The sequence below is a fragment of the Saccoglossus kowalevskii genome, chromosome 15, assembly GCF_978046115.1.
Source record: "Saccoglossus kowalevskii chromosome 15, keSacKowa6.1, whole genome shotgun sequence".
In the NCBI taxonomy this organism is placed as follows: domain Eukaryota; kingdom Metazoa; phylum Hemichordata; class Enteropneusta; family Harrimaniidae; genus Saccoglossus; species Saccoglossus kowalevskii.
The window spans coordinates 16,914,629-16,941,972 of NC_140655.1; the positions used below are offsets into that span (position 1 = coordinate 16,914,629).

Consider the following 27,344-nt stretch of genomic DNA (forward strand, 5'->3'; position numbering starts at 1 on the left):
TATGACCTCTGAAAAAGGTCATACATCCTGGTACTGGTAATTTTGCTGTCCAAATTCACTACAAATATAATTTCTCACCCCCTCCCCCTCCCTCTCCCTCTCTATGCTAGCTATTATCATTGTAGTTCAATATACAGTCAAACCTATATCATTGATCACCTGTCAAAAGTGACCATGTACCTATGGGTTGTCCCAATGCAAATAGCATGTACTGGCCTGTCTAATGTGTCCAGTGACCACCGTTCTAGCAGCAAATTGGTCTAAGTAGAATGAATAAAGGCCAAAATGATAGCATAGTCTCTAAGCTGAAATTTTCAATTGAATGCATGCAAACAATCATAGTTACATTGTATATTTATTCCCTGTTCTTTAGTGACAAATTTCCCCTTAAACTGAAAAATTGCTGTTTCCTCTTAAATAACGGAAAACATTCCTTACTTACATTCCTTATACAAGCATACATGTATCTGCTTTGTAATATTAAAATTGTAATGATGCTGAAATGAGCCATGTGTACGAGTCACTGAGGTGATCATGATTGATTCGCTTTTTTTTTGTGACTACAAAATGTACATGTAGACCTACTCTAGGTTTAGTTTAACTGTATTTAACTACATAACACAATTTGTTTAATAATACCATTATCTTTGACAAATAGAGTAAAAATCAATATCTATTGAAAACAATTTCCTTCTCTGTAATCTAGAAGTCCACTGTACATGCATGCATAGTGGACAATACAGTAAAATGCATTAATTATTTACTAGATTTTAGTATCTTTTTTTTCACAGATAAGTATTATGTGTTGAATCAATATGAGCATGTAAACCTACAATAGATTTCCTTCTCTGTAATCTAGAAGCATGCATAGTGGACAATACTGTAAATATAGTTATTCTTTGGATTTTAGAATCTTTTTTTTCACAGATAAGTATTATGTGTTGAATCGATATGAGCATATAAAACTACAATAGAACTCATTGTCTTTCTAGCAAATTTGTGAATTTTAAACCACATTAACAAAATGGTGAAAGTAAAAACCAGTGAAAATGAATGGTTTTACAGTACCTGTAGTAATCTTTCATAAAATCAGGGCAATGCAGACAATCTAAGGATTGTGTAATATTGATCATTAAGGAATAAATTTTAGCAATGATGTTGAAACACTTGTGATATATAATGTGGTTCTTTTGAAAACTGATTCGTTGTCATGATTACGTAATTGTAAACATAATCAAAATTTGTCAGCACCTTTGAAATATCAATTCAAATAAAAGAATATATTGTGAATGTTAATTATATAAAGATTGTTTTACTATCCCTTCCCCTTTATTATTATATCAATGGTCTATAGTTGTCTGACTTACAATCTTGCTGTGTTTGGTGTTTCCCTTCAATACATTTTAGAGTCAATGTGAAGCTACATACAAGATTGAACCTGATTGGCTACCCAACCCTAACACCTAAAAGTCCAACCAATCAGAGATAAGCTTGCTGGCTGTCAGGTTTTTTTTTCAACGAATGAAATTCTGCCTTGTATACTGTAAATGCTTTGAATAACAGCTGGTATCTCATTTCACTATTTTCGCTGAGAAGTAAAATCCGCTAAATTAAATCCACATAAACATGTAGAATAAGAATTGTTTTCCAGCAAAGTTCTTGAATTTAAAACCCATTGAAATTGCTCGAAGCATCAACATAGTGAAATTAAACGCCAATAAAAATAGTATATGATTCAACTCAACTGTAGAATTGTGTTTTTTCCATAGCACTGCTATTTTTTCAGTACCCGCCCACAATATTTAATACGTCTGTCATGCTCTATCTCTCTCACTTACAATACATGCATACATCATTGCTGAGGTTTTCACTGTACTTGTCTCCCCCTATGAAATGTGCCCCCACTCTGAATACTCAATTATTCCAAACAGGACCCTATGATCCTATACAGGGATGACGCTAGAAGTACCCACCAACATGTCATACATTGCGTCAAACAATCCAGTAGTGACAGTTATCAGTCCGTCTGGATCACCGCTGCCATCGGTACGCAACCCATTACATCTCTTGGACTCGGAAGAATGGCAACAATTTCTAAACGAGAAATATGGCGAGACTCCTCGAAATGGAACACTGGAAAGACAACTTTCTGCGAAACCGAAAGTCATTAAACGTTACACACAAGCTGATGAGTGGACGAAAGAATTGAAAACACTGTATGAGGAGACTAGAGTGTTGCCGGCGGATAAACGTAGAACGACTGTTAATTATCTTGGAGAAGTAGCTCCGAGAGATGAGTCATATCCATTCGCGATTAATTTCTCTTTTGTTGATGGTGTACCTGAAGTGAAAGGAAAAGAGGAATCATTACCAGTACCAATTGGGCATCCTGCAAATAACAGACAAATGGTTGGTACATGCTTTATTTTGCACGTCTTATTGGCACTCTGACTGTCAATCTTGTAAGAAACCAAAAAATTTTGCTAATCATTATAAGCATAGTTACCGGTATAGATTAAAAACCCCCTCCCCCAAAAGGTTTTGTTTTTTCTCTCAGAAAAAATTGAAAACAACTCCACAGTTTCAATTTTTGTTTTGTACTTTTCATTTCATTAATTCTCTCAAATTACATTGAGAGATTTTTTCCAAGGTTCACTCTGTAGAATTTGTTATCGAAATTTACCCATTCCCACCCCTCCCTCCCTGAGTTTCCAATGGTCAGCCCCTTATGCATAAAAATGTACCTCCACATCCAAGGCATGTAGTATAATTATCCAGTAACACTATAGTGTGAAATACTTTAGCTGCAATTAATTTTCGCTTAAAAAACATTTTGGTCGTTTTGTGTGAAGTTTATTTTCACTGATCTAGGTGCATGCTGTGCTTCCATCATGTTGTCTTGGGTCTGTACAAATGGCTGTGATAAGCTTTGTTAACTTCTGCTGCTTGCACATTTATATCAAGCCTCACACAACATGCTTTTATTATCATATCAATGAAAGGTGTTCCACTACAGGTGTTGTTTCTCTGATTTATAGCTCTTTGACATTTGCAGTTCTATTATATCATCATCGTTTGAATATAGATAAGAACAAAACACATATACATAGCAGTCAATATTATGCTGTTACTAACATAGTTGCTAGGCGATGGGTTTGTTGTCCTCCCATAACATCACCTCATCACTGGTTACCCTGTCGGTGAAGCGTTATACTGACTGATCAGCTTAGCTTTTGCAGTAGGGCTCATTTTAGTTGTCATTGTGCCTACATAATTAAAACTCCAAGATCTTGTTCCCTCCCTGAACGATGATTTATTAAATTATTTGTTTTGATATACAAGTATTCATCATCAGTGTTTTCAAATAGTTCATTGTCACTGATCATTTGTTCAGCTGCCTTGTGGCATGCATCTTGCTCCTAATGGCATTATAATAATAATAATAACTTTATTGTTTTCAAATGTCTGTTGAGATATATAGGTAAAATTACAATAAAGAGTATAATTATAATAATAAAGAAGTAAAGTATATGCTATTAAGTATACATGTGAGTTTCCTTATATTCATGTTATTGTCATCAACAGATCTACAAGGTTTGCTCTATAAGTACTGCATGTGTTTATGTAAATGACATACAACTATGATCAAAATAAGTCGTATTTTAATGATTCAGCATACAATACCGATAGATGCAGTTTTTGTTTTTCACGTGTGCTTTCTACATCGTTTAATATCAACATGCTGTCAACACTACCGAAACTGTTCTGTCACTGGTAGTAGAGCTTATGCTTTTGTAATTACACACCATGCACAGTATGAAAATCTTAATTTCATAGCCATAATAAAACACCGGTAAAATAGAAAAAAAGGCAAAGTACAAAAAATTGCTTCATAAACACACAAGCATAAAATATAAAAAGATATAAATACAAATACAAGCTACTAGTGATTGGGTGTGGAGCTGGCCAATCCTGGTCCTACAGGAGAAGTCAGAAAGAGCGAGTCCGGGAGGTGTATACAGTAAAAAGGGGGCTGTCCTATGCTCATTACAGAGATGTGTCTATAGTCATGTAAAGTCAAATGTCTACTTCTGTTGACGATGTGTTTTTAGAGCAAATGTTGATATGTGTATATATTTTATTCCCCTGTAAAAATGAGACTGCCAATGTGGTATCTGTTCTTAGTAGCAGATGTGCTTATGCAAATGACAATGGTGTGTAATTGTCATCATATTAAAGTCATTCATAATGACACGTCGGTATGAGTTCGTTAGAATTCACTCACCCATAACTATAATCCTAACCATGTCACTCCAGTACCTTCTCATTTTAATGGTACATGCCCTTCTTCAGGTAAAATATAGTTATTTGCATATACTGTACAATAACAATGAGGGTTGGAGTGTTGGCCTTGGAATTTTCCCGATATACTCTGATGTTCCGTCTTTATGAATATTTTGCAGTACTTATATAATAATCTTTTTAATACAGACTTCTTGATCTAAATGTTGAGAAAATTAGTGTAATGCCCACCTTCTTGGGTATATCTCATAGTCGTCTTATTATTATGGGATGCAGATACCTGTCTCAAAAAAAAAAAATTATGCAAAATTATGGCATATTTAAATTTATAGAATATATTGACAGATGTGTGATAATAAATAATACAGTAATTGCTGTTTTAATCGACTTGAGAATTCCCCTAAGACCATGCCTAGATAGAACATTAGTTTAAAATATGTAGTTACAATGTATAAGTAGAAATCATTAAATGTCTGTATTCATGTCTAGTAAATGATTTATTTTGAGACCTACCATCAAAGACAGTTTTACATTCATACAAATCATGTTTACTGCCATTTATTATGATGATTAATGCACCCACAGTATGTGTATTGCTCACAAGAGAGAAGAATATAAATTACATGTACAGGATGTGTTTGCAATGAGACAGTGATTAAGATGTGACCTATATTAGCTCAAGGCTATCATCAGCTTCTGGGAATTCCTACATGTAGCGAGCTGTAGTGTTCTCCACAGGAAAATAGCATAGCATCATGGCTAATTAACATATTATGTGTTAATTGGCCTTCTTATATTTATAATTGTGAAATGTATGGCCTATTGTTTATCCTCAATTATAGAATAAGAAGAGCCCTGCTCTGTTTTCATACAATTGAAATACTGAAATACTACGTCCTGTATCAGTAATTTAAAAAATTTATTAAAATATATGTGTACACTATTGGAATTAACTAATTTATGGAAATATGTGTATACACTATAGGAATTAACAAATTTATGGAAATATGTGTGTATACTATCGGAATTAACAAATTTATGAAAATATGTGTGTACACTATTGGAATTAACTAATTTATGGAAATATGTGTGTACACTATAGGAATTAACAAATTTATGGAAATATGTGTGTATACTATCGGAATTAACAAATTTATTAAAATATGTGTGTACACTATAGGAATTAACAAATTTATTAAAATATGTGTGTACACTATAGGAATTAACAAATTATGAAAATATGTGTGTACACTAGGAATTAACAAATTTATTAAAATATGTGTGTATACTATAGGAATTAACAAATTTATTAAAATATGTGTACACTATAGGAATTAACTAATTTATGAAAATATGTGTGTACACTATAGGAATTAACAAATTAATGAAAATATGTGTGTACACTATAGGAATTAACAAATTAATAAAAATATGTGTGTACACTATAGGAATTAACAAATTTATTAACATATGTGTGTACACTATAGAAACTAACAAATTTATTAAAATATGTGTACACTTTCATTTTACATTAAATCATGTTTTTATCAAGATGCAATATCAAGCAAATTATTCAATCATGGGTTTTTAAATATGGAAGATTTAGATAGGTGTGTGTCTTCAAATTCCTGATATTGTCCGCCTTAACTACATTGTGTTAATTTGCTTATATCCTGTAATTTATTGTACAGTATATCTTATGCAATGTAATTTTACTTTGTATCATAAATCAGTATAATACTTACATTTAGCTAGAATTAATTTTCATTGAAAAGATAGGGTGTTTAGTATGAAATTTATTGTCATTGATTTTTTGAGTTGCCTTAAAATATACGAAAAATGGAATAATTTATTTCCACTGAATCATCCCTTCAGTAAGAAAAGCGAAAATAAATTATTTTCCAGTATAATAATAAATTTATTCCATTTTCCCAAAATAGTTTCTATGGTTGACGGCATATATATATGATATATATACGTATACAATAAACCACGATACTCCAATCACAAGTTTGTTTTCATGCATGTGAGTCTTCGTCAATTGGAAATGTCAAATTGTCTATCACTAGATCTACCCTGTCTGAGCTTTGCAATTCCAAAAAGATTATCAGAACAAGGAACTGAAATTGAATTAAATTACAAATGCACCTATTTCAGAAAATTGATTGCAAAAATGTCTGCAGACATGTAAATGCAGATTTAACATGTTCCCTTACTTGTACGTCATAAGACAAGTTGCAAATATTTTTTTTTACAAAAATTGGGTTTGGAGTTTAACTCCAAAATATTAGTGTTTTCATAATTATGTAGTCGATGCACCTGACATGGTAATCCCGTACACAGCATCAGTGGCAGTTAGCGCATTCTATAAATTACTATAATTCCATGCAAATTTCGCGGGTCAGTGAAAATAATGACATTTTGTAGCGATGACAAATTCCTATGAGTGTCAGTGACTCTCACAAAATTTCATATTCACATATGTCATCAAATCACCAAACTACCCGGTAAACGTTCACAGTAGCATGATAGATTCCCGTACTTGTATGTCAAAATTGTTTTGCATTTCACATCACAATGTTCAATACACAAGTCACACCTATATTGTTTGCTGGGAATTTTTACAGGAACAAGGAGGGAAACGAACTGAATATGAAATCCGGGTTAGTCTATTTGATATCATCTATAAAAAGTTTTTTGGACGCACGTGGGTTGGTCCAGCTAAATCAGTCAAATCATCAGCATCCCAGAAAGCAAGACTCCAGTACAATGTGGTGAGTATCTAATTTTTTTTCATAACTGTATACTGTAAATGTATCAATTATTCACTGCTTTTTAGACTAAAATTAAATCCATATATACATGTAAAATAAAAATTGTTTCCTTGCCAAGTTTGTGAACTTACCGGTAAAACCCAAAATAATGTAATCATATGACACTGAATATAAATGTTTTAAAGTATAAAAACTATCAATATTGAAAGGAGGCTTGAGAGCTGTACCCCATTATAACAATAATACTATAATAATTTGACATATCATCCTAAATCTTGACAAGTTCTTCAACATACCAAATTATTACCCTGTTTTGTTGGACATGTACTTCAAATCATTTCACCTGCCGGAGAGAGTACAACCATGGCTGCCATATAGGAACATATAAATTTAAGCACACTGGATTAGTGATTGTAACTACTGTAAAATCTGTATTAGTAGCAGCATCTTCTATTAAAATGATATATTGCAACAGAATGGATGCAGCTTCTATTACCGGTAGAGCATCTACACCGGTTTAACTGTATAAGTGTAGATTTAGCGTGCACATCGTGTCAGAGAAGAACTTTCAAACATTGATCTAAACAGATACAGAAGAGTTTGATCTGCCTGGATTCAAGTTATCCTAGAAAAACTTGTATCCAATTTACTAAATCTAATTTTGAGGTTAGAGAGTCACAGGAAGTTGATTAAATTATTGTTTCATTGTTTGTTTGTTTTCAGCCCGTCTATTTTCATACATCATTAAACGATCCTAATATTGTAATTGTGGTTGAAATAGTTGGAATTATCACAACAAAGAAGAATAAAGTACAGAGAGTATCATGTGGCTGGGGAATCATACGAATATTCAAAGATGGTAAGCTCTTCTGTTGTATTCTTCTCTCATTCAAGTACTGAAATCTCTTTTGGGTGCACTATGGGCACAATTAACCAATTGTGTAACCAGTATAGACTCACGCTTCTTGTTTACGTTTCGCATGGATGCACATACACAGTGACTGGTTGGCAAGCACCGGTTGTTTGCATTCAAAGATAAAATAAGTGGTTGTATATTGTTGTTATTATATACACATGTATACATACATGTGTCTCTTTTAATAAAACAACTTACAATCAATGTTGTCATAGCAGAGTGAGTCACATTCATCATAATTTGAGTTACAATCCCTATCAGTTGTTGAACACTGAGGGCAGTCTACACTCACTCACTCTATATCTAATCATTGTTTATTTACATGTAGGTCATCTTGGCGATTTGTCTTCACCAACTCCAGAGCCAGTTAAACGAATGGATGTTTACCACGGTTCACCCAGAGCTTTACTTTATTTAGATGATGATATTGAAAGTAAGTCTTATACTACCTGTGCAACTAACAAGACATTCTTGACTCAGAACTAATTGAATTAATTACAGTTTACTGCATATTCTAACTCTTTGAATGCAAAAGTTAACTTTTGACATCTTTTTAAAAATATTATTCATATAATGTTTTTTTACCTGTAGCCAATAGAATCTTATGTCCATTTCATCAAAAATTATTCAATGATTTATAGAAAAATACACAAAATATAGCAAACCGTTGCACCAAACTTTGTGAGGGAAAATTATGGCACTGCAAGGGTTAAAAGTACACCACTCATTTAAGACTCATCTGTTTTGTGATTTTTATTGCATTATATATTTAACATATATGCTTATTTTCAGTAGCTTGAGTAGCGTCTTACACGACTTTGTTACGTTCTAACTTTGTTAACTTTGCTCAATAGGGAACATGTTTACATTAAAAAAAAGAACTAACTTTGAAAATGTAATTCATGCCATGCAATGTATTTTATCATCTAAAACATAATACACAGAATGACAGACATAACTCCCCTTGAATTATGTTTGATTATTATTCTTCCTACATTTCCAGCAGAACAAAGAATGTTTCATATTGGAAGTCGCATGTCTGCTGCAAAATTGAATGAATATTTACCGTAGATACTAAGGGACGACGTCAAAAGATTGATGTCGGATAAAAAACTTAATTCCTTTAGTTTTTTTTCCAAACCCCCCTACCCCCCACTGAAACTTAATTGATAAATATTGGTCATGGCGTCAGACTACATTCACCATTAAATACAAATTGATAATAGGACAGTAGTATTGCATAGCAGTTGGTTGTCGGGTGGGTGTAAAAAGAGTTTACAAATGCACCTCATTTGACGCACAGATTTAAACTCGAACCAAACCATTTTTCTGTGTTTTTTTTCCCTTTTCGGTTATTTCTGTCCATGATTGGATAGAACTACAAATACTCAAAGATTTTTTTGACTTCATTAAAAAATAAAATCGTTTTTATAGGATGGAAACTTTTTGAGGTCAAACCCCCCCCCCAAACTAAAGCAAATAAGTTTTTTATCCGACATCGATCTTTTGACGTCGTCCCTAAGAATAGTATAAATTGACTTCTTTGAAATTCTAATGGTCATCATTTGCTCAAGTGTACAGTTACAATACATTTTCTCTGCAGTCACTTATGTCCAAAATAAAGCACATTCTATATTTATAGAACACCCTTGTTTCAAAATTTGAAGTTAAAAATCTAATAATTGCCACAGAATTGAGTAGATAGTTACTTATGCTAGTCTAAATTAACTACTTTTTAATTCAAAATAGTCCTCAGAATACTGTACTGTTTAATTTTTACTTTTAGAATCATTCATTATTTCAGGATTTTATGGTATTTGGAAAGACAAAATAATATGATATTTATATTTTCACTGACAAAGATTTCACGAAAGTTTTTCAAGCAAAATTAAAATGATTTAAAAACTTACACATTCAAAACAGCTACATCACTTACTTCTATGATAATGAACAATAATTTAATCTATTTTATTGTGTTTTCTTCTAGAAAATGAGAAGATTACGCTGATAGCAGAATGTCAGTTATGTTATGTGATACGAACACATAAATTACTTCGTAAAGTGATGCATCTGTTACCAGAAAACATCATAGCTGGTAGTAATTCAATTATACCAGGATTGTATTCACAAGATGGTAAGAAAACATTCATTATCAGGGGTCAAAATTAACCTTTTCCCCACCAGACTTTCTCGTCCAAATTTTCTGCATATTTTTCTTATATTCTTCAATGGAAATAAACCCTAATTTGGAGCCAACGAATAAAATTTGAGTCGATTTTTAGTTTTTTACTCCAAAAATTCAGCTATTTTTGTCCTAATCTTCTGAAGGAAAGAGCAGACTAGAAATGGGACTATTTTTAAATTTGTGATGAAAATAGGGAACTTCCAATAAAAAAAGGTCAAGGCTTGTCCACCTGTCCCCAAACAGTCAAATTTTAGCTGTGACAGGAAAATGTTGAAAATGCCTGTCCCTGTAAGACAGATGAATAAGAATATAACTGAGTAAATGGGGTAGTCTCTGGCTGTTGGTGTCCACAAATTTGTACCAAGAATGAAAACTTATAGGCAGGTGGTCTAACACAGGTTTGACTGTACTTTGATAAATTTATAACTTGTTTGAATTACATGGATATTATTATTATTTTAGTGACACATGCAAATACATTTAATTCCTATACAGGTGGTGACATTCTAAGAAAACCAAGACTAATAACAAATAAAATATCCTGTGTACTAGATAAATTACAAATATATCTCTATCCAACCATTGAAAAATTTGAAGAAGAACTTTGTAAATTATTGAATGCAGATAGGCTGGCAAGGGTAAGGAGAATTCTTGAAAGTAGATATAAAAATAGCTTCAAGCCAATTCAGTATCCATCCTAATTGTGCTGAATGAATAATGAAATTATCTTGAAATGTTTTCAGCTAAAAGCACTACAATGTACTTTTAAAATTAAACTCATGTCCTGTGTCACTTTTTACTACTGAAAATGCGCCCTCAATGTCTCACTTTCTTATGCCTTTTGTTTTTATTTTCAGGATGACATACCATCTGATGCTAATGTTGTACATATCAATGAAAGACGTCTGCAAGTTGGTGTTCATAATGGATGGGGTTATGTACAACCACCACAGACGTATATGTTAGTCTCTGATGCTGTCAGTAAAGGTGGTCGAGGAAGTATGAGAAAGAGCAAAGGAAGGCCTACGTCTGCCGGGTCCAGGTAGATACTCTTTTCAGCCTTGCTTGTGTTGATGTTTGTCAAATTATCGATGACTATGCTAAACATTTCCTTGTGGGAATGCTAACATTTTCAACTTAAGCATATATTGTTAAAAGGTTGTGGTCGGCGCGCTGCGCATGTGCGACATTTGCGTTGATAAACAGTGAATTTCCCACAATCTAATGCGCTCTTGTAATGTTTCGATCTGGGCGTACCATGCACTCATTACCGCCGGTGACTCATTCGATACCTTCCAATCATCGATGAAATTACATAGTTGAAGCTTGGTAATGTCTCAGTGTGTACTTTTTGGTCTGTGCTGCAGTCAAAGTCGCCATCTTTGTTTTTATGAGTTCCATATTTCGTGCATGTGTGGTGCGACGACCACCGCCCTTTTAAACCTCAGAGTATGGAGTAAAGCCCACTATTTTTGGATCAATAAATAATTGTTATATAGGTACCTTGAGTTGATCTTTCTCAAAGTGTTCATTTCATGAAGATATCTTCAATTTTCCATTTTTTGCAAATATGGATGGACTGTACAGTAATAATTACAAAACACTGACTTTGCTTTCTGCTATGTTGTTTTTCGTGATAGGGAAAGTCTCAGTACAGCTCTGATATTAAAAAATAAAGTTCGTCTTGAATTGATAGAAGATCCATTATTTGCTGTTGTATTCAACCTGGAATATATGCTATCAGTGCCAGTCTCCACTACAGATAGAAAGGTAGGCATTTTGTTATACTGCTTTACTCTGCAAAATAGTACTGTAAAACATGTTGAAAGAGCGGCATGCAATTTTAGCGAATTGTGGTAAAATGACGTAATAGCGAAATGTTGATTTAGCGAATCACTCTTGTCATTGTTGTCTAGCAGCCATTTTAAATTCATTAGCGATATGTTGAATTAACGAATCGGTTCTCTCACTAAATTCGCGAAAAAGACATGCTCGCAAAAAAAAAACATGTTTTACAGTATTTCAGTTTTAAATTTACTTATAATCTTAGGAAATGTATACATTTATTCAAATTCCTTTGAAATTAAAATTAAATAAAGTTAATAATCATAATTCTTCAAATTCCTAAGAAATGTGATAAATTCATTTGATTTTTTGGTAGTTAAACCACAGACCCTAGAGAAAATAAATAAACAACAATATTAATCAGAATGTTTACATTATGAGCTTGGTTATACATGTACTACTGTAATTTATAATTATAATACTGTAGAGTACTTTATTTTCGCTTGGAATTAATTTTCGCTGAAGGAATGATTAAGTGAAAATAAAATCCAGCGAATATACCGTTACATTCAACTTGTCAAAAATCAGTGAAAATAAATTCCATACAAAACACCCCAAAAAGTCTTTTCAGCGAAAATTAATTCCAGCTAATATAAATTATTTTACAGTATCTAAGGCTAACAAAAAAGTCACCTTGTGTAGTGCTGCCACAGTTGTTGAAATAATTTTTGTGCATCATTTTTGAAATATTATGTGAATACCGATAGTATGCTACATTGTCAATTATCTGTCTCAATATTTGTTATCGGTGTTATAGTCTTTATAATCTATATACAAATTCTTGTGGCATAGCGATTTTCAGAAATCAATAATTTGTGATTGTTGGCAAAATTGCACATTTTGTGTGCCTTTCTTGAAAGATTTGAAAAGGTCATTCTTTCCCTTGTATGTCATGTGATTAGTTGTCATGTCATGTGATTAGTTGTCATGTCATGTGATTAGTTGTCATGTCATGTGATTATTTGTCATGTCATGTGATTAGTTAGTTGATCCATATTCTGTGTTACTAAACAACAATTATCCATATACAAGAGTTTCAACTCTTTTGAGTTCCCTTCTAAAAATTCAAGATTTTTTGCACATTTCACATCTTTTGTTGACCTGTGGTTTTTAATAAACGGAAAGATTTTTAAACTAATAAAATAAGTTGTATCATTTAAAATGTCATTAACACCTATTGGAACTCATTTAGCATACGTAATTATAAAATTATAACCCAGGTAACATAAAAGGAAATAAATTTCCAATCTTTCTCACTATTAAGGCTATAGTCAAATTTCAGATTGAATTTCATGCTACTATTTGTACCTTGGAGTACTAATATATGCATGTTTTTTTTGGTAATCATTCTCTAGTTATCAACCAGTATGAATCGAGTACAAAGTCGCAATGTATCACTGCGTTGGGCTGCATGGACACCGTTTGCACATGACGGTATGGCTGAGATTACATTGCAGTTACAAGGAGATCCCATCCCTAATCCCGATAGTGTGCTAGTCTTCAAAAACCCAGATGTTGAGATGACTGATCAAGAAGCATCCAAAATAGCCCCAGGAAGAATACAGTTTATGTTCAGAACCAAGGTAAGTGACCTACCGGTACTAATTTAATTATACAGGTAAGAAAATCCTAACTTTTCCATTTTTGGATTGTTTTCTCTCCTTTTTCTATTGTACAAAACCGACAGAACTAATAACACTACCTTATTGTTTCAGACAACAAAACACTATCATTGCTAGCTAAGTTTGGTTTGCTATGCGATTATTGAGACTGTTATTCACTTTGGGTCGAACCAACTTCAAAATAAGACATCTAGACATGTTGAATACAAATACAACATGCTGTTCTATTTTAGTTTGTTTCTTCCAACTGTATAAATTGCTGTATGATGAATGCCAAATTTGTACTAAACTAAATGTATGTATTGTCGCAGTCTTTTATGTTAAGATGCAGTTGTTGAACTTAGTGTATGTCCAGTGCAAGCATTTAGTCAAACTGTACACCCTCAAGAAAATTGTTTGATTTGACCGTTTCTAATCAAGTATTGATCTTGTGATGTACATTACAAATCAGTCAGACTTTTAACAGGCAATGTTTCTGTTTGGGTCTCTGAAACATTATGGTGATGACAATTAGAGATCTTGATTCAAATTAGTTTGAAAAACCAACAACATTTTTACAGATTTGTGTATTACTAATTCCATACACAATGTCAGATTACTTACAAATTGTTCTGCACTTTTTTTACCGTATTCTTCAATATTTCTGGAAATGAACTCTAATTTTAGAGCCAACAGACAAATTTAAGTCAATTTTCAGTTTTTACTCGAAATCAATTAGGCTATTTTTGTCCCAATCTTCTAAAGGAAAGTGCAGACTATAAACAGAACTATTTTGTGTTAAAAAAAGGGAACTGGTGGTGAAAAGGTTAATGGCTAATGATGAAATTAAAAATAAAATTATTATTTTTATATTATTTTAAAAACAAAAGAACCTACATATTCCCACTATAGAGGCGCTGTACTGATAATCATTTCATTGTTGCTTTGCAGAAGGACATGAGTAGCTCTCGTCCTGGTAGTGCGGCTTCCATGAGGTCAGAAAGTTTTAGGCAGGGATTTGATTCTTACAGGTCTACAGGACAAGCTACACACATGGTATGTACAAATGTACCAACAATTCAGCATCTGGAGTTTTGTATTGTGCTTTATTCTTATATTGGCTGTAGATACAGTGTATCTCATATACCAATAGCTGGCAGAAAAAAATGGCATTATTCATTCTATTATAATATATTATTATACTGTAACACCATAAGTTACAGCATGCCGTAACTTTGCGGTATTTTACAGGGTGCCAGTTTAACCGGACTCTACACAAATAGGTTTGCTGATTTTGTTCTGAACATTTTGGATTTCGACATTCTTGTGATGTATCCTTGAAAGGAAATGATGTGTAATAATAAGGTTATTACGAGGATACCTCAGCTGCGCATGCTCGATACTCCAGCTGTACTGTCTTCGTGCAAACTTTGAGGTATCTCCGTAATAACCTCATTTTAGCTGTAGATACAGTGTATTTTATACATCTTGCAGCAAAAACTGGTCATTCTATTATATTATCAAATATGTGTCATATTTATGTCAAATTTGAATGCTTGTAGAGCAATTGAAATAAAATGACACCACTGAACACGAATGTGAAGGCACTGCTTTATTTTAGCTGGAATTAATTTTCACTGAAAAGCCTTTTTTGGGTGTTTTGTATAGAATTTATTGTCACTGATTTTTGATGAATTGAATGTAAAATATAGAAAAAGGTATATTCGCTGGATTTTATTTTCACTGAATCACTTTTTTCAGTGAAAATTAATTCCAAGTGAAAATAAATATTTTACAGTATTCTCATATGCATCAGTCGATATGGCTCTATAATTCATGTGTGCATGTTTTACCGTATTCTTGTGATAACCTCATATTCTCACTGTGCTTATATGATCACTTGATGAGTCTGACATCATATCTTGTAGGAAACACCGATGGATGTTGGAATGCCACATTATCAGACAGGTTTAGCTCCACACGAACAAAGTAGTGTTGAAGGGTCCATGCTTGGTGAATCACACCCATCACAGTATCCAGCTAGACCACCTATACCAAAGGGATCACCAAGGACACCAAGAAGGTAACTATATAGTTTTGTGCATGTCTGCTTTCGCAGTAACTGGTACCAAAGATAAAATAGCGACGTTGTTTGCTGTTGTTGATATTAAATATAGATATTAAAAAATATTGCAGAAAACATTGTTACAGCAGATCGGTAAATGACATATCGGAAGCTATTGCCGATCGGTAAGCGACATATCGAGAGCTATTGCCAATCGGTAAGCGACATATCAGGAGCTATTGCCGATAAAGCGACATATTAGGAGCTATTGCCGATCAGTAAGCAACATATCAGGAGCTATTGCCGATCGGTAAGCGACATATCGAAAGCTATTGTCGATCGGTATGCAACATATCGGGAGCTATTGCTGATCGGTAAGCGACATATCGGGAGCTATTGCCGATCAGTAAGCGACATATAGGGAGCTATTTCCGATTGGTAAGCGACATATCGGGAGCTATTGCCGATCAGTAAGCGACATATTGGGAGCTATTGCCGATCAGTAAGCGACATATATGGAGCTATTTCCGATTGGTAAGCGACATATCAGGAGCTGTTGCCGATCAGTAAGCGACATATAGGGAGCTATTTCCGATTGGTAAGCGACATATCAGGAGCTGTTGCCGATCAGTAAGCGACATATCGGGAGCTATTGCCGATCAGTAAGCGACATATAGGGAGCTATTTCCGATTGGTAAGCGACATATAGGGAGCTATTGCCGATCAGTAAGCGACATATCGGGAGCTATTGCCGATCAGTAAGCGACATATAGGGAGCTATTTCCAATTGGTAAGCGACATATCGGGAGCTATTGCCGATTGGTAAGCGACATATAGGGAGCTATTGCCGATCAGTAAGCGACATATCGGGAGCTATTGCCGATCAGTAAGCGACATATCGGGAGCTATTGTCGATCGGTAAGTGACATATCGGGAGCTATTGCCAATCGGTAAGCGACATATCGGGAGCTATTGCCAATCGGTAAGCGACATATCGGGAGCTATTGCCGATAAAGCGACATATTAGGAGCTATTGCCGATCAGTAAGCAACATATCAGGAGCTATTGTCGATCGGTATGCAACATATCGGGAGCTATTGCTGATCGGTAAGCGACATATCGGGAGCTATTGCCGATCAGTAAGCGACATATAGGGAGCTATTTCCGATTGGTAAGCGACATATCGGGAGCTATTGCCGATCAGTAAGCGACATATTGGGAGCTATTGCCGATCAGTAAGCGACATATAGGGAGCTATTTCTGATTGGTAAGCGACATATCAGGAGCTGTTGCCGATCAGTAAGCGACATATCGGGAGCTATTGCCGATCAGTAAGCGACATATAGGGAGCTATTTCCAATTGGTAAGCGACATATAGGGAGCTATTGCCGATCAGTAAGCGACATATCAGGAGCTATTGCCGATCAGTAAGCGACATATAGGGAGCTATTGCCAATCGGTAAGCGACATATCGGGAGCTATTGCCGATAAAGCGACATATTAGGAGCTATTGCCGATCAGTAAGCAACATATCAGGAGCTATTGCCGATCGGTAAGCGACATATCAGGAGCTATTGCCGATCAGTAAGCAACATATCAGGAGCTATTGCCGATCAATAAGCGACATATAGGGAGCTATTACCGATTGGTAAGCGACATATCGGGAGCTGTTGCCGATCAGTAAGCGACATTTGTTAGCAGGAATTCGCACTAACGCAAAAGCAACGCACATTGATGGAATTAATTATGGAATTTTTATTCCTACAAAACCATTCCTGTTAGAGGAGACTCTGGTGATAAAGATTACATTAACCTTGTGTACAGACTTGATAAAACAATCTTACATAACAGTCCATTTTCTTACATACATGCAGCATGCAGATGGGTACCCCAAATGGTATGATGATGGGATTACCACCTGTGCCTCCACAACAACAGTACTATGGTCAACAGCAGATCTACTCCTCCATTCAACCAATCCCACATTCTGGAACTGGTAATGTGTATCCAGTGGAGATCAAACACCTTGAGGTAATGACCTTGCCTTCTATAGTTGTAATGATGCATTCAGTTTAGTAGTATTCCGCCCAGTCGGGGAAACAAGTATTTTCATTGGATTTAATTTTCACAGATTCTCGCCTTTAGTCATAATATGTATTCTGGGGCAGACATCCAGGCATTTTCACGCCCAACAACCATCATGGTGAAAACAAAGACTGAAAACACACAAAAAATTGTACTAGTTATTTAGAACTCTTACAAACAGTGTAACAAGACTACACATTTGCAAGATGTATGAATTTGGTTGATCAAGATTACTTCAAAGTTGAGATTGCAGCGTTTTCTTGCTTTTATCGGCTCTTCAACTGCCGTTCCATAGCATCTTGGGTAGGAACCATAAAAATACATGGTACAGTGGTTTGTATCTTAGCAACATAGATCGTTCTGTGACGTAGCCCCGCCCTCAAGACTTCTTCATAATACATGTAGTAGTACACTAGATGACTACTAGATGCTTCACCATGTTCATAAACTCAGATCTAATCATGTTTGTCTACAGGCCAGTACTGCAAGAACAGTTAGCCCAGATCAGTTAACAGAACTTCCATTCACACCGGTACATGCTCCAATTATGCCAGTGGGTCAGTTACAACAAACCGGACCCTCACTGACAAGGGCATCCTATGCCAGACTTTACCAGGCTGGATTTCCACCAGTACTGGATAGGAACGGTGAGCCGCCAGAAGTGGTGGATCCTAACGACTATGTCACTTTCCACCCACAACATGAAGATGCAGATCCATTACAAATCAATGAAATCGTATTACAATTCCTGGCATTTTCAAGGTTAGTATATTCCTCTTACATTCTGAAGCTAGGTCTCACATCATAATTAACAATTGTATTCATTCAAGCGGTCACACGGTGATGCCCATAATTTTTAAACCACATTTTATCAAATATAAAGATACTTGCTTGAGCAACTATTATTAATTGAATCGTTAACATAATTGTATTAGTCGACTAACGTACATCATACTGTATCCTAATTTATGCTTTATTTCATTTTCTAGAATGGTACAGTTTGAGAATCAGGGCCAACCAAGACAACATAATACCATATTCTTCACTTTCCAGTTCTACAGATACCCACAAATTACAACAGAAAGGTATGTGTATATGTTAAAGGTATGGGACTAATAGCGATGTACACAATGCATGTAAAAGACATGAAATTTGAACATGCATGGTGTGACGACCACCACCCTTTAAGTATTAAAGCTATAGTGTGTGACATAAGGATGATTGGTTCCTTTCTCCGTGGTGTGGCTAAAATCAAGTCTTTTTTCGGTCAACTTAAAAGTATAAAAATAATAAATGTACATGAAGCTGGTAGAATAAGGATATAGAGCAAGGTAGTTGTCACCTGCACAAACGGCAGATGACCATAGTGTGTCAATGTTTACAAACAAGTGTCTCTAGCCATGCGACTTTGCGTTTTTATCATGTGTTGTTATTGCCCCTTGGGACTCCATTCTTGGGACCCTTTCGCTGTAAATAATAAAAAATAATAATGATGAAAAACCAACTAAGTTATTAATTAATGACTGCCCTCATTCTCAACCTTTCATATTCTTTTGTTTTTATACAGGTTATTTTTAGGGGAAGTAGATGGTGGCTTATCTGCTGATCCATCCTCCTTGCCATGTATTTTACAAAAACTTAGTAAAGATGGTACTATATTGGAAGGTCCTCCTGGTGTTACTGTAAGTATAAAATAAAGTTGAATCAGACATTCTTCAATGCTCTACTGTAAAATATTGTATTTTACTTTCGTTTGGATTTTTTTTTGATATCTTTGCTGAAAGGATGATTCAGTTGAAATAAAATCCAGCGAATATACCTTTTTTTCTCTATTTTATATTTAACTCAACAGTCAGTGAAAATAAACTCCATACAAAACCGCTAAAATAAAGTATAAAAAAAATAAGTTTCGACTTTAACTGACATGCTTCGGATGTAATAACATGCTGCCCTCATTGTTATTTGTTAGAACATACCTGGAACTTCCAAAAGGCTGTCTGAGCGACCTTTGTATTGGAAGTCTCTTTCAGGACATGCAACACAAAAAGGATAATTACCGAATGTAAAAACAATTGCAAACAGAATTTGGTAGAATGAAATATGAATAACAAAAATATGCATTTACCAGCAAAATCAGGTTTGAAGAATGAAATTTTTTGTTTATTGAAACAAAATAAAAAGTTTACAAAATAAAATTGCGTTTTCTGAAATAAAATATTTAATTTACAAAATTAAATCTCGTCTAGTGAATATTTGATAACTTGTCTTGTGCAAAATGCAGATAAAATTATCAACTCAAAAACTGTTAATCAAAATACTTTAATTAAGCGTCACTCTAATTTAGGCTATAGGGAAAAGTGAAAGGCCTTAATTTGGTTCTAAAATAGACGTAAGTCAACGCAATATTCCCCTGTCCCTTTCGACTTTGAGCTATGAAAAAAAAAATTGAAGTTCAAAATCAAATTTTTCGTGGCAGTCCATGTCCATGTCTTTCACGCAATACACGAGATCTCGCAGTTGTGCGGAAAATTACTTTTTACTAACCAATCAAAGTATGATGATTTGGCATTGATTTGAGAGGGAAAACAGCATGATTTTTTTTAATCAGGAAATTAGTAATAATGAAAGATAAACTGAGCATTTAGAATGCATTTAACATTTTGAGAACAGCTCATTATTCACCCATTACCCATTCACACTAGTCATAATAAATACAACTAATATGAAAAACCTAAATCAGACTCTCATTTAGGTACCAGGAAAGATTGAAATGTTTCAAAAAATGACGCTGAGTATTTTAGCTAACTGAAATGTGCAAGACTTGTATTGTGTCATAATACTAAAGTGACATGTTCTTCAATTGATGCAAATGTCATCTGTATTTTCTTTTTTACCATGATGCATAGCACAAAAGTGAGTGAAAATGTTTTGAATTATGTATTCAAGGTACACGGTATCAAAAATTAGTGTAAAAAATATCACGGCGTAGAAAAAAAAATGCCTTTTTATCAGAGCATGGTTTTCTCAATGTCTGACCACCTGTTCCTTGACACATATGTTTTCTGATGTTATATTTCTACAGCTGAAATATTCAGTTGATCCTGCCTACATGAAGCCAGGTGAAGGAAAGATGTTTGTACGTTTTCTGTACCAGCAAACTTTACATATAGATGTGTGGGATGGAGACTCGTTATTGCTTATAGGATCATGTGCTCTTCCCCTGAAGGTAGGAAACAAGTTATCAATCGTGTGTGTTTTGCTCATTTCCAGCTATGTCTAATCTTGATGGCAGAATTTTCTAACTCCACACACGCAAGGTGTCAACTGCAGGAGACGCATGCATGACAAGTATACTTATTGTGTACAGTTATATCATGGGTATTTTACTGCTACAGTCAAACCTCTATTATATAAAGACCACCTGTCTATAGTGATCAATTTTAAGCAGTCCCAAGGTTGTAATGTATGAGCAACCTGTGTATGAAGACCACCTGTCTCAAGTGACCACATTTTCAACATTAGTTTTGCTGATTCACCTGTGTTTAGAGATCAAATTAATAATTAGCATTCTGTTTATAAAAAACAATTTTCGAAGTTTTTAAAATTCAGAATTTTGATTAAAATGAAATAAATGTGTTTTTTTGCGCCAGTACTATCTCATTATTTTGTGATCAAATATTATGTCAACTGTACAAGTTGTCTACGAAAAACATTTTAATAAAGACCCAGGGATTTTGTTAAACAAGGGAACGGGGCGCAGCGCCCTCATGTCATGGCCATGCGCCCCCATACCCTGGGGAGCTTGTGTTGCTTTGATTGACAGCTATTAAAATATGTTTTGTTTTCAGCATTTGTTACGAAGTGGTCGAGATGCGGTTCAAGTTACTCACGAATTAGACGTGATTACCACAGAGTACACTGAAGATTCACCAGCATTAACAGGAGATTTAGTGAGTACAGTTTTATACTACACTAGTACTATCAATGAATACTTTTGTTAATTTCTCACTGTGTGAACACAAACTACTACAACAATAACATCAATAATTTGTTGAAAAAAAAACACCACAAATGTATAGCACGATGACCACTGTTCATCGTATCACTATTTTGATTTTTGTTCTGATCTAATTTGGATGACTTGGGAGATATTACAGTCTTAAAATAACAAATGTCTTAAATTTTTATAAACAGTTTCAATCAAACTTAGTATAAAAATCTCAGATGACAGGTTAATAATCTGATTTGAGCGTTTTGTTTTATCTCAACTTTTGATGGATAATCATTCACACATAGGTACAGCTGACCAAGCTGTGTAGTTACTCAACAACTGCACTGGTATTATGTAGATAGGCTGCTACATTTGATTTTATATCTCATCCTTGCATGAGTCCAAGTTGGATCCACATCTTTGTATGTTGTCCCTAAAAGATATTTTACAATGTACAAAGTTACAGCCCAACTTATTGTTTGAAAATTACGAGATTTGAACAAATTATATTTGTGGTAAATACAGTCATGCCAGTGATGATTTCATTTATTTATATAATTTAGTCAATGCCTAGTATGAAGTACGTCTCTGTCATTATCCAAATTGATATCAGGACAATGTCGTTGTAACTATAGCTATGTGATAATTATTATCATTAATGATTTACTGTAGAATACTTCGCTTAGAATTTATTTTCGCTATTTTCGCTGAAGGGATGCTTCAGTGAAAATAAAATCCAGCGAATAAACTTTTTTTCTATGTCTCACACATAACTCATCAAAAATCAGTGTAAATAAATTCCATACAAAAACCCAAAAGGGAAAATTAATTCCAGCTAAAATAATGTATTTCACAGCAGGTGATAATTATCATGTGTTACCTTATGTGATTATTAGAATATAATTAATGGACGACCTTCACACATTTAATGCTAATTATAGCCTGTGAAACTGGTTGACATGAATGTGAATCAACTAAAGAGATTTTCTTGACCTATTCTCAACTCTGATAGTTTGTTCACAATATGTGGTGGAAATAAAATGTATCAAGTTTTAATAAAGTAGTTAAGAGTATTCGACTCATTTCCCAAGTTTTGATCAAGACTCATATTCTTCTCATGTATCTAGTTTAATTTTAACTTGTTCACTATGCCCACCAATTCATCTCATCATATCAACCTATCTATCACCAACATCTATCTTACCAGTCTACCCATTCAGCCATCTATCCTACCTACTTTCATTTATGTACCTAGCTATCCATTCTATCAAACCATCATAACCTCTGATCTAAACCCCATCTATTCATCCATCCAGTCAAACCTCCAGCCCATTAGTTTCCATCCCCTACATCTATTCATCCAATTACTGGTGCCAGCCAATCTACCTTTGTATACGTGACCCACCCAACCATTTAATAATGTTATTATATTACAGACACGAGGTGGTAGCGTGAGACCGGTTGGTGTTACGACAATATTGAAAGGCAGACTGCATCTACGTATGGCAAACATTGGCCATCCTATTGAGGTGAAATTATTAAAGGCTGGTAACACACATCTGCAGAAATCCAGAGTTGTTGTACAGGATGAGGGCAGTGGTACTTTCCTTGGTGGTAGTCTTAATACTATATCCTCTCCCAAATGTAAGTTTATTTTTATTACCACATATGTCCCATAATTTATTTTTGCTTTTATTATGTGCTACATCTTGTAATTTTGAAGGTCATGTGGTTGAAATATATATTATTATTATTATTATTATTATTATTATTATTATTATTAGATTATTGCAATATTTCCACAAAGTATGCTCAAAGGCAGTACAGCGATCATTTCAACCGATACCTAGTGCCTATTTGTCTATTTTGTGGTATTCTCCTAAAAGCACAGTTCAGGGTTTTTTGGGGTAAAAAATGGTCATTTTCAGTCACAAAATATGTCTTGACTCGCTTCTGTTGTTCTAGCCAAGTAGGAAACTTTTTCAAGCTGATTCATGTACTTTTTTGTCGTGACTATGACTATCATGTCCTATTTTACATCTTTTACATTTTGACTGTTGGAATAATTTAATGAAAAATAACAGTCCAAAATTGTCATCGAAAAACGTTTTGCACTGTGTGAATGTTCACATTCTGTGACAGAACTCTATTTCCTGAATTCTCAAATGGTCAATGTCAGTGAACATAGAAACTTGGAAGCATAGGCACAGATAGACGAATTACCCTGGTACATTTCTTGCATAGAGATAAAATATCAACCTCAATTAATAGCATTCCAATGTGACCATTACCAGGGGTTGAATTACTAGAGGAGAACAGTGTGTCCTCTAAACTGATATGACATGCCACTGACACATAAAGATTTGCTGTGGCACAATTAATTAATTGTGTTGGCAAATCATTGACACAACAGAAAATCAAACATTGATATACTGATCTTGAGAAACATCTTTTTATAGTTATGGAATTTGTAATTTGGTAAAATGAAATTCACATTGTATTAACAAAATACAAAGGAAATCAGAGGCCACAATGTTTTTGAGCCTCAAGTCATCTAAACAGTCACAAACATTTTTTTTTTTTTTTTTTTTGAAAACCAACCTTCTTAGAAGTTAACAAGCTGACTCAATAACTTGATTTTCGGGGATTCCAATTTGACTCGCAACAAAATCAATTCTGTTAGAGGGCATGCTGGTGGAAAATACCAAATTGTTTTAACAATAAATTATGTTGTCCAACTAACAGAGGGATGCAACTAATAAAAAGATTACAGTACTATATTTCAAATAATGGTTTTTGAGCTATGCATGCTATCTGATTGGAAACAGCATTGCTTGAAGTAGTTACCATAGTTACATATTCTTTGTTTTAGTGTCACTGTATGCAGGAATGAAATTAACACGGACATATCGAGCTGCCCACATGGCTGATACTGACAGAGAACTTGCAGCATTGCTATTCTCACGCAAAGATAAAGCCGTATTGCAGGATTCAAACCGAGAAGCTGACGAGGTGAAGAAGCGAAAACTCAATAGAATGGAAGCAATCAGAAAGAATGAAAGTGAAAATGGTCTGATTTCAACTTTATTGGTAGGTGCACTTTTCTCTCCTGCTACTACAGTTCACTTTTCTGTTGAACTGATGATAACAACTTGAAATAGATCAATTTTAAGTTCCCTGGTTGTTATGCTACTTAGTACATGCCCACGATAGAAAGGGTGGTGACTTTTATGACCAGTTGCTTGAGAGGCAGCTTAAATTGGCTCAGTTTAAATGTACATGCATGTGCAGAAATATCTTACAATTATACGCACAGATACGAAGATATTGCAATTACCGGTATATTGAGTTCTGCTTCATTGTGTGATCGTGTACGTTTTCTATTTCTGATGATCATTTTGTAAAATTTCAAAAGCATCAAATCTCTGCTGATCAGAAACAATTACCCCCTCCCCCTCTCTCTCTCTCATTTTTTGCATGCAACCAGAGATCATGAATCTTTTTTTTTTATATTACATGTATTTGGATTTTATTCAACCAAATAATTCTTGTAATTTTAAGGTGAAAAAAAAACTATTTTGTGTTTACTGGTATGGGAAGTAGGAGAGATTTGTGTTGGGAAATCAGTAATGTGTAGAGTCTGGGAATTGTGTTGGGAAATCAGTAATGTGTAGAGTATGAGAATTGTGTTGGGAAATCAGTAATGTGTAGAGTCTGAGAATTGTGTTGGGAAATCAGTAATGTGTAGAGTCTGAGAATTGTGTTGGGAAATCAGTAATGTGTAGAGTCTGAGAATTGTGTTGGGAAATCAGTAATGTGTAGAGTCTGGGAATTGTGTTGGGAAATCAGTAATGTGTAGAGTCTGAGAATTGTGTTGGGAAATCAGTAATGTGTAGAGTCTGGGAATTGTGTTGGGAAATCAGTAATGTGTAGAGTCTGAGAATTGTGTTGGGAAATCAGTAATGTGTAGAGTCTGAGAATTGTGTTGGGAAATCAGTAATGTGTAGAGTCTGGGAATTGTGTTGGGAAATCAGTAATGTGTAGAGTCTGAGATTTGTGTTGGGAAATCAGTAATGTGTAGAGTCTGAGATTTGTGTTGGGAAATCAGTAATGTGTAGAGTCTGAGAATTGTGTTGGGAAATCAGTAATGTGTAGAGTCTGAGAATTGTGTTGGGAAATCAGTAATGTGTAGAGTCTGGGAATTGTGTTGGGAAATCAGTAATGTGTAGAGTCTGAGAATTGTGTTGGGAAATCAGTAATGTGTAGAGTCTGAGAATTGTGTTGGGAAATCAGTAATGTGTAGAGTCTGGGAATTGTGTTGGGAAATCAGTAATGTGTAGAGTCTGAGAATTGTGTTGGGAAATCAGTAATGTGTAGAGTCTGAGATTTGTGTTGGGAAATCAGTAATGTGTAGAGTCTGAGATTTGTGTTGGGAAATCAGTAATGTGTAGAGTCTGGGAATTGTGTTGGGAAATCAGTAATGTGTAGAGTCTGAGAGTTGTGTTGGGAAATCAGTAATGTGTAGAGTCTGGGAATTGTGTTGGGAAATCAGTAATGTGTAGAGTCTGAGAGTTGTGTTGGGAAATCAGTAATGTGTAGAGTCTGAGATTTGTGTTGGGAAATCAGTAATGTGTAGAGTCTGAGAATTGTGTTGGGAAATCAGTAATGTGTAGAGTCTGAGAATTGTGTTGGGAAATCAGTAATGTGTAGAGTCTGGGAATTGTGTTGGGAAATCAGTAATGTGTAGAGTCTGAGAATTGTGTTGGGAAATCAGTAATGTGTAGAGTCTGAGAATTGTGTTGGGAAATCAGTAATGTGTAGAGTCTGGGAATTGTGTTGGGAAATCAGTAATGTGTAGAGTCTGAGAATTGTGTTGGGAAATCAGTAATGTGTAGAGTCTGAGATTTGTGTTGGGAAATCAGTAATGTGTAGAGTCTGAGATTTGTGTTGGGAAATCAGTAATGTGTAGAGTCTGGGAATTGTGTTGGGAAATCAGTAATGTGTAGAGTCTGAGAGTTGTGTTGGGAAATCAGTAATGTGTAGAGTCTGGGAATTGTGTTGGGAAATCAGTAATGTGTAGAGTCTGAGAGTTGTGTTGGGAAATCAGTAATGTGTAGAGTCTGAGATTTGTGTTGGGAAATCAGTAATGTGTAGAGTCTGAGATTTGTGTTGGGAAATCAGTAATGTGTAGAGTCTGAGAGTTGTGTTGGGAAATCAGTAATGTGTAGAGTCTGAGATTTGTGTTGGGAAATCAGTAATGTGTAGAGTCTGAGAGTTGTGTTGGGAAATCAGTAATGTGTAGAGTCTGAGAATTGTGTTGGGAAATCAGTAATGTGTAGAGTCTGAGAGTTGTGTTGGGAAATCAGTAATGTGTAGAGTAGTCTGAGATTTGTGTTGGGAAATCAGTAATGTGTAGAGTCTGAGAATTGTGTTGGGAAATCAGTAATGTGTAGAGTCTGAGATTTGTGTTGGGAAATCAGTAATGTGTAGAGTCTGAGATTTGTGTTGGGAAATCAGTAATGTGTAGAGTCTGGGAATTGTGTTGGGAAATCAGTAATGTGTAGAGTCTGAGAATTGTGT

The 27,344-nt window shown here is 34.6% G+C and overlaps 1 protein-coding gene across 1 annotated transcript in view; it reads left to right on the plus strand.

The window, feature by feature from the left end:
• The first annotated feature begins 1,953 nt into the window (after nt 1–1,953).
• Nucleotides 1,954–27,344, plus strand: part of LOC100370720 (nephrocystin-4-like) — a 37,858-nt gene continuing 12,467 nt past the window's right edge. Inside the window, exons 1-19 of the mRNA XM_085508484.1 lie at nt 1,954–2,409; nt 6,930–7,076; nt 7,800–7,935; nt 8,321–8,425; nt 9,980–10,126; nt 10,673–10,815; nt 11,035–11,219; nt 11,818–11,947; nt 13,378–13,605; nt 14,575–14,679; nt 15,552–15,706; nt 17,563–17,719; nt 18,249–18,535; nt 18,763–18,858; nt 19,341–19,455; nt 20,856–20,999; nt 21,622–21,723; nt 23,201–23,408; nt 24,637–24,854. Of these exons, the coding sequence (XP_085364610.1) occupies nt 1,954–2,409; nt 6,930–7,076; nt 7,800–7,935; nt 8,321–8,425; nt 9,980–10,126; nt 10,673–10,815; nt 11,035–11,219; nt 11,818–11,947; nt 13,378–13,605; nt 14,575–14,679; nt 15,552–15,706; nt 17,563–17,719; nt 18,249–18,535; nt 18,763–18,858; nt 19,341–19,455; nt 20,856–20,999; nt 21,622–21,723; nt 23,201–23,408; nt 24,637–24,854 (3,264 nt within the window). The remainder of the gene's footprint in view (nt 2,410–6,929; nt 7,077–7,799; nt 7,936–8,320; nt 8,426–9,979; nt 10,127–10,672; nt 10,816–11,034; nt 11,220–11,817; nt 11,948–13,377; nt 13,606–14,574; nt 14,680–15,551; nt 15,707–17,562; nt 17,720–18,248; nt 18,536–18,762; nt 18,859–19,340; nt 19,456–20,855; nt 21,000–21,621; nt 21,724–23,200; nt 23,409–24,636; nt 24,855–27,344) is intronic.